The sequence below is a fragment of the Squalius cephalus genome (genome assembly GCF_949319135.1).
Source record: "Squalius cephalus genome assembly, chromosome: 12".
NCBI lineage: Eukaryota > Metazoa > Chordata > Actinopteri > Cypriniformes > Leuciscidae > Squalius > Squalius cephalus.
In genome coordinates this window covers 38,115,079-38,124,510 of record NC_137133.1, presented here as the reverse complement: position 1 = coordinate 38,124,510, position 9,432 = coordinate 38,115,079, and the positions used below count along the sequence as shown (strand labels likewise).

General features: G+C 36.7%; 1 protein-coding gene across 1 annotated transcript; it reads left to right on the top strand.

The window, feature by feature from the left end:
- The first annotated feature begins 3,911 nt into the window (after positions 1–3,911).
- On the top strand, positions 3,912–9,180 carry fkbp3 (FKBP prolyl isomerase 3). The gene is made up of 7 exons (XM_079888866.1): positions 3,912–4,070; positions 4,507–4,608; positions 4,888–4,986; positions 7,964–8,099; positions 8,474–8,541; positions 8,784–8,881; positions 8,980–9,180. Exons 1-7 carry the CDS (start codon positions 3,930–3,932, stop codon positions 9,032–9,034), a joined length of 699 nt encoding a protein of 232 aa, XP_079744992.1. The 5' UTR covers positions 3,912–3,929; the 3' UTR covers positions 9,035–9,180.
- Positions 9,181–9,432: the final 252 nt, after the last annotated feature.

The window sequence follows — 9,432 nt, the reverse complement described above, 5'->3', positions numbered from 1 at the left end:
AAATTCAAAATTGACATATAATTTAGAGCTTTTATCTCATAATTCTGACTTTTTATGTCATAAATATGCTTTAGCAAAGCATGTTTTTTTCTTATGTGTCAGAAAGGGACTTCCACACAAATGTCCTCAGTCTTCAGAGTATAATATTAATATTGAGAGAGATCAGTTATTTTCTCTTCTGTCCATCAGCTGAAGCGACACGAACTGTGAATGTGTCATTATAGATATGAAGATAAATCAGAAGTTAAAGTGTTATTGACTGACCAGCAAATCCAGACAAAGCCGTTCTCAGCATGATCAAACACATCTGGATGTTTAAAGTCTAACGTTTAAAGTTCTATTGTTCCGTATATAGGAGTGAAACGCTTATCAAACAAGATCAGATGTGGGCGGGGCTTGATTGTGTCTGTGGGGAAGTGATTGGATGGTTGTGGTTTGCTATTGGTGGATCTCATGTGAGTGACAGGCTATAGCCCCGCCCTCGTCATCAGAGAAGAGGAGAGATGTTCAAGATTATTATTAACATTAGCATATAACACTGACATATTCCATGATTTCATGATGAGTTTCAGCTCTTCTGTTCTCATTCAGGCTCAATAAGTTCAGAACCTGATTTCCCTTGATGCCTTCAGAGTTACGGCTTTAAACTGAATGTAAAACTGCCTTGCTGATGAGGAATGTGTTTTGCTTATGGATTTTATGATATGGTCACTGGGGCTGTGAATGCACATGAATTATTGTATTTGAGAGTTTGACTTTAATCAGCTCAATATGTGTGTGTATCTACTGCCCTCGTGTGTGTGAACTTCAAACTAACTCAAGCCCAATGTCTCAGAAAATAGAATTACATTAAATGTATTAGCATAAATACATGTTTTTACTTACTTATATTAAGTATAAATAAAATATATTTACTTTTTTATGTTTTTATCTGATATTCTTAAGGACTTTAAACAGGTTTTGCTTCAGCTGATAAATTATTTTGCATTAAACGAAAGAATATTATGAAGTTCTTCTAAACTCATCTGGATTATTTGAGTTGTTTTGTGATTGAACCATTTGAACTAAAGCAGAAAGTATAAAGTATAAAATATTTTTTTGTAAATCACAGTTTTAAATTGTAAATTTAAAGGTTGTTCTGTACATTTGTTTTACTGTATTTTTACAAAATTATTTGCCAGTTTTCAGCAATTAACACAAATAATCCTTCATTGCTTCATCTGTCACAACAAATATGAATATTTTAATCAATATTTTCCCTAATCTGCAAGTCTCTTTCTGAAATAATTCATCAATAATAGTCCGGCTGAAATCACTGTTCAGTTAAAATGACATAAAAAGTCAAAATTATTACATAAAAAGTAAAAAATGTACATTAAAAGCAAACATTATTACATACTATGTCATATTTATGAGATGAAAATGTATAATTCTAACATAAAAAGTCAAAATGATGATATACTAAGAGAACAATCAGACTTAAAAAGCCATAATTATGACATAAAAATTTTAATTTTAAATTTAAAGGTTAGACAGAGGGTTATTAGAACAGTTATTGAGAGTAGGATCGATTATCACTGATAATTGTATCATACTATGTCTACTATTTAAACTGCATTATGGTAAAACTAGAACACAATGGCAATTCTTACCTGCGACTCGACGAAAACAGCCGTTTTCCCCGTTTGGCCTAAAACACACTAGTGGTCCAGTTTGAAACGTTGACAACAAAGATGATCAAACAAACATATTTTTCGTAGCGGTTTTCTCTCAGTATTTGCGGTTCTTTGAAGTGCTTTTAAGCCACTGCTTCGTGAAGCTTCGAAACCTTTGCGAATCGTTTTGTTTCGAACAATAATCGGCTCTGGGTACGCATGCGCCTATCTGCCTAAGTCACGTGATTTAAATAAACGCGGCTTCCTTACGCAACTGTTTCAAAATATCAACGATTCGCATCTAGAGGTAAACCCATGAACCAGTGTCAATGGTTTTTACGTGACATCAGATCAACTTTATAAATTTGTAGCCATTTTTAATTACATATTTGTGTAATAAAAAGGAAGAGTTAGATTGCAATAGTCGGATTCCAGAAGTAAAAACTCATTTTCTCCATAGAGAAATTGATTTGTAACAAACTTTAACTTATAGACCTAAAAACAGCCCTACTGTGAGCTATGAGGTTGTTCATTGATAGTATTTGCTTCTGTTGAAGCTGTCAGCCCACATTATTTCAACTTAGTTTTAAAATAATCATGTTTAACAGCGGAATTCGTGGTGAAAAACTACAGTATGCTGTACAGAAAATTCCACCAATCAGAGTCAAAACAAGCAAGACACGCCAAAAGATCTCTTAAGCCCCGCCCACTCCCATGAAGCACTGCGGATGACATAATCGAATCGATCTCCCTACACTCTCAAAATATTTCAATATTTCAATACACAAGCATATTTTGCAAAAAATATATTGTTTATATATAGGCCTATAGCCTATATATAATAAAAAAATGAAATACATAGTTTTATATTCCTCCTTTGTTTTTAACTGGATTCTGCTGCTTGCAATGCTTCATGGGATTGTAGTTCTTTCCTTCACTAAAGCCTTTATATTTTTGTCCGATTTTCAAATACTTTTTGCTTCAAATCAAAGTTTGTAATGTTATGATTCACCTCATAGCTGGTTGGCTTGGTTCATGGCTTATAACAATTTATTTAACAATTACTTTTTTTGAAATCCTCATAGGAGAAATTAATGGAAAAATACTTCCAGAAAAAAACGTTGCTGAAAAAGCACTAATGTAAACCCTCCATGAAACAAACAAAACTGCAAATTAATAAAATAACACATACAGACACTTCACTTTTAATGATATTTGATGATTTATTACATATATTTAATAAAATAAAAGTGCTCGGGAACAATACAAGTTGACATTATGACTAAAAGTTGGCTAAGAAGTATTTCCTACTCAAGCAAGGCGGTGTTTGACTTTGGTCAAGCGTATCCAATGAGAGCAGAGTGGGAGTGGCCTTGGACGGCAGCATGCCCAATGCATTATGGGTGTTGAAGTTTTCTTACCTATTTGGCAAAAGAGAAGACAACAGCCCCTTTACTCCACATTCTGCGGTTTATATGTCTATGTGGTGTTTTTAATCTGCTTTAAGACACACCATGTGTAAGTTCATAAGTCGACAGCATTGCTGAGTATTTCCTCCTTAAAACTGCAGTGAACCAAAGACAGTCTCAAAAACACGCTTTGAAATCACTGGTGTTTCTGACGTCACAAACTACCTTGTAACCAATCAGATCAACGTGTGATCGTCAACCAGTGGATCTCTGAGCTGAGTGAGTGAGTGGAGGCGGGGCTCATTTGCATATTCATAGAACCGCGCATACTAAATGAGGCAAGGGTGTCGAGTTACATTCAAGCTGTTATAAAGCATGAAGAATTTTTTTTAAAGGAAATAAAGTTTGAATGTCAGTTTGGAGATTAAAGAGGAGTTCTAAGGGATAAAATGATTGACTACAGGGGGACTTGATTAAAAATGTATCCCTAACCTACCCATCCCTAGATCCCTAACCTACCCATCACTGTATAAAGGAAATATGCTGCAGAGCGGGATTTCTGGTAATGTGGTTTGGGGGAAAATTAATTATGCGACAGTGGTCACGTGGTACAAGTAGGAGCTCTCAGGGCATTCCCAGCTTACAAATTGAAAGTGTTTTTATGAGCTGAAATCTCATAATGGACCCTTTTCACAGACTGTTATTACGCGTTCCCACAGTTATCAACTTTGCAAATCTTGTAAAGTTTTCATATTTTTTTTATTTTTTTATTTAAAGGGTCCATTACGGTAAGTACGACATAGCGTGGACGCGCCATGCCGCGGTTCCTTTAAGACGCCCCATCTCCGCCGTGATAGGCTGTTGCATGCACGTGGTGAGTGTGTGTGTCGCATTGATCATGATGGCGGCTGATCTAGTGCGAGCGTGGAGCGACGAGCAGCTAAAGACTGAAGAAGTGCCGAAGAAAGAGCTCATCAAATTCATCCAGGATAACGGAGCACACTCGGTAGTGTACACACTACACACTACAGCTGCGCGCTCCCGCGTACCACTCAACACACAACACGCAACACTGACACTGCGTGCAGAGAGTGTGTGGCAGAGGAGTCATGTGTCAAAACAGTCCAAATCAAATGCATGTTCTATATATGTAGAGAGAGAGAGAGGGAGAGGGAGAGGGAGAGGGAGGGGTTCACATATTTACTTATTAATATGTGCGTGCGTCATTATTTCAAACTGTATAAAAACAAGTAATTTATAGAGATACATTTGCATAGAAATGAAAATTAAATGTGCATGATAAAGCAGAATTGTATGCATTATAGGGTATTGTGGAATATAAATGATGTGTGTATAGGTTAATGTGTGTATATAGGTTATTATATATGTATGTATGTATGTGTGTGTGTGTACATTTGAATTGATCATCTTGTCATTTGCAGTTTCTAGCTGAACACAAACTTCTTGGAAACATCAAGAATGTGGCAAAGACGGCCAAAAAAGAGCAACTTATTGAAGCGTATAACCAGCTGTTTGAGAGCAAGGTAACAAACACACCGAACATCTCATATTCAACATTATTACAGCCAATAATAATAGTCTATTTATAAACGCATAACTATTGTTACAATCATGACCGAAAACAATTCAATCTTCGCCCATAATCTAAAGAGAAATGAACCTGAAACCGCCAGTAGGTGGCGGCAAATCACTGTCTTAACGAGCGAGTCATTGAATCATTCACTCAAACGATTCGTTCAAACGGCTGATTCATTCAGGGACAGAGCAGAAGTTTGTGAGCCGATGACTTGTGTTTCTCTCAGAGGTTTAAAGGCACAGAAGTGGAGGTGGTGACAGAAGAGGTTCAAGCTGTTAAAATCCACGACAATCCCAAAGAAATCAAGACAGAGACGGTGGATGAGGTACTATCTTCATCTTCATCATCATCAGAACACACATGAGTGTTGAATCTTCACTGGCTATGTTTACATGCACAACTTTTGTTTCAATCGGAATGAATTCAATCGGAATGAATCTGAATGTAGTGTTTACATGAACGCTGAACATGTGATCGGGTTGATGTGTGTGTTTATATGTCACAAACTTCAAGCTTCGTTCAGCGCGTCACACGTCATTACGCTATTTCTACGTCATTACGCCATTTCTACACTATTTCAACGTCTTTACGCTACTTCTACATCATTACGCTATTCCAATGTCATTACGTTATTTCTACGTCATTACGCTATTTCTACATCGTTACGCTACTTCTACGTCATTACACACGTCATTACGCTATTTCTACGTCATTACACCATTTCTACACTATTTCAATGTCTTTACGCTACTTCTACATCATTACGCTATTCCAATGTCATTACGTTATTTCTACGTCATTACGCTATTTCTACATCGTTACGCTACTTCTACGTCATTACACACGTCATTACGCTATTTCTACGTCATTACGCCATTTCTATGCTATTTCTACATCATTACGTTATTCCAATGTAATTACGCTATTTCAATGTCTTTACGCTACTTCTACGTCATTACACACGTCATTACGCCATTTCTACGTCATTACGCACGTCATTGCGCTATTTCTACGTCATTATGCTATTTCTACGTCATTACGCTATTTCTGTCATTACGCTATTTCTATATCGTTACGCTACTTCTACGTCATTACACACGTCGTTACGCTATTTCTACGTCATTACGCCATTTCTATGCTATTTCTACATCATTACGTTATTCCAATGTCATTACGCTATTTCAACGTCTTTACGCTACTTCTACGTCATTACACACGTCATTACGCTATTTCTACGTCATTACACACGTCATTACGCTATTTCTACGTCATTACACCATTTCTGTGCTATTTCTACATCTTTACGTTATTCCAATGTCATTACGCTATTTCAACGTCTTTACGCTACTTCTACATCATTACGCTATTCCAATGTCATTACGTTATTTCTACGTCATTACGCTATTTCTACATCGTTACGCTACTTCTACGTCATTACACCATTTCTACACTATTTCAACGTCTTTACGCTACTTCTACATCATTACGCTATTCCAATGTCATTACGTTATTTCTATGCCATTACGCTATTTCTACATCGTTACGCTACTTCTACGTCATTACACACGTCATTACGCCATTTCTACGTCATTACGCACGTCATTGCGCTTTTTCTACGTCATTACGCTATTTCTACGTCATTATGCTATTTCTACGTCATTACGCTATTTCTGTCATTACGCTATTTCTATATCGTTACGCTACTTCTACGTCATTACACACGTCGTTATGCTATTTCTACGTCATTACGCCATTTCTATGCTATTTCTACATCATTACGTTATTCCAATGTCATTACGCTATTTCAACGTCTTTACGCTACTTCTACGTCATTACACACGTCATTACGCTATTTCTACGTCATTACACACGTCATTACGCTATTTCTACATCATTACACACGTCGTTACGCTATTTCTACGTCATTACACACGTCATTACGCTATTTCTACATCATTACACACGTCGTTATGCTATTTCTACGTCATTACACACGTCGTTACGCTATTTCTACGTCATTACACCATTTCTATGCTATTTCTACATCATTACGTTATTCCAATGTCATTACGCTATTTCAACGTCTTTACGCTACTTCTACGTCATTACACACGTCATTACGCTATTTCTACGTCATTACACACGTCATTACGCTATTTCTACGTCATTACACACGTCATTACGCTATTTCTACGTCATTACACACGTCGTTATGCTATTTCTACGTCATTACGCCATTTCTATGCTATTTCTACATCATTACGTTATTCCAATGTCATTACGCTATTTCAACGTCTTTACGCTACTTCTACGTCATTACACACGTCATTACGCTATTTCTACGTCATTACACACGTCATTACGCTATTTCTACGTCATTACACCATTTCTATGCTATTTCTACATCATTACGTTATTCCAATGTCATTACGCTATTTCAACGTCTTTACGCTACTTCTACGTCATTACACACGTCATTACGCTATTTCTACGTCATTACACACATCATTACGCTATTTCTACGTCATTACACACGTCATTACGCTATTTCTACGTCATTACGATATTTCTACGTCATTACGATATTTCTACGTCATTACGATATTTCTACGTCATTGCGCTATTTCTACGTCATTACGCTATTTCTATGTCATTGCGCTATTTCTAAGTCATTACACACATCATTACGCTATTTCTACGTCATTACACACGTCATTACGCTATTTCTACGTCATTACACACGTCGTTATGCTATTTCTACGTCATTACGCTATTTCTACGTCATTACACTATTTCTACGTCATTACGCTATTTCTACGTCATTATGCTATTTCTACGTCATTACGCTATTTCTATGTCATTGCGCTATTTCTACGTCATTACGCTATTTCTACGTCATTATGCTATTTCTACATCATTACGCTATTTCTATGTCATTGCGCTATTTCTACGTCATTACGCTATTTCTACGTCATTATGCTATTTCTACGTCATTATGCTATTTCTATGTCATTGCGCTATTTCTACGTCATTACGCTATTTCTATGTCATTGCGCTATTTCTACGTCATTGCACGTGCGCAGTCCTTTCAGTTTCAGTTTTCAATCCGATCAAGTGTTTACATGTTCTCTCGATCGGATTAGAAAAGGAATAAACCTTCCCTTTGAATCCGATCGAAATCTCATTGGGATCGAGCTCAGTCGGATCGATTAAGGTGTTTTTACATGAAGGCTTTTCAGTCAGATTGAGCCGTCAGTGCCATTACTAACGGATTATTTGGTTGCTCGTGTGTTTCTCCTCAGGGTCCTCCGAAGTTCACCAAGTCCATCCTGAAGAAAGGAGACAAGACGAACTTCCCGAGGAAGGGAGACACTGTGAGCTGCTGGTACAGCGGGACACTGGAGGACGGGACCGTCTTCGACACCAACATCCCAGCGTGTGAGATATTAATACTGCATGTGTTTTTATATAGAATTAGACTTATTTTAATGTGTTCTCGGGTCTCAGGGTAATATTTGATCCAATTTGCATCCAGTGTTATTTTAGTATCATTGAGCTACTATTATAGGTTTTATTTATGTTTTGCACATTATTAAACATTATTGGAAATTTGCATTTGAATAATATTTAATAATTAATATTTTGTTTTTACATTTTATGTTTTTAAAGTTTTAGGAATTTATGTCTATATAGTTTTTATTAATATTTTGTTTTCATTATTTAATTAGTTTTCATACTTTGTTTGTCTTTATGAGAATCACTAGTGAGTCGCTGTAAATCATCTTTAGTTTGATTCTCTTCTGTTCTTCCAGCTGCAAAGAAGAAGAAACAGTCCAAACCGCTGAGCTTCAAGGTCGGACTGGGCCGAGTGATTCGAGGGGTGAGTCACGATTCATTAGTAATCCGAGGGGTGAGTCACGATTCATTAGTGATTCGAGGGGTGAGTCACGATTCATTAGTAATCCGAGGGGTGAGTCACGATTCATTAGTGATTCGAGGGGCGAGTTACGATTCATTAGTGATTCAAGGGGTGAGTCACGATTCATTAGTGATCTGTATGATTCATTGATCACCAGAGATCCTCAGATGACTGTGTGTGTGTGTGTGTGTGTGTGTGTGCAGTGGGATGAAGGTGTGCTGACGATGAGTAAAGGTGAGACGGCACGGTTGGAGATCGAGTCGGATTGGGCGTACGGAAGGAAAGGCCTTCCAGATTCAAAGTATCCTTCGTTAAACGTCTCACTAATTGATTACTTGATCATGTTCTTCAGGCTGATGATATGAGATCGTTCCTCTGGCCTTAACCAGTATTACCCAGAATCCCACCGAACGCAAAGCTGATATTTGAGGTGGAGCTGGTGGCTATTGATTGATCATTCGGGAAGCACGTGACGGAGGTTTAGAGGGAACGTTTGTTTAGACATGTTCATTATTAATCACAAGTTCTTCAGCCTGACAAAGAGAAGTTTTCTGACTATTTTTGCATGATTGTAAAGCTGCAATAAAAACAAACCCTGAACAGTGTGTTGTGTGCCGTTCTTACACATCCAGCTTTCGAAAACTAAAACTTATCAAGAACTGTATTTTAGATATATATAGTATGTGTATATATAGTTATAACTCTATAGATATAAATATAAATCTGGTTTATAGTTGTACATCTGAATATATAGTTTATATAGTATTTACATTTATATGTTCAGAGTTATAACTATATATTCAGGATTTATAAATATATATTCTGACATAAATAAATACTCGGATTTATATG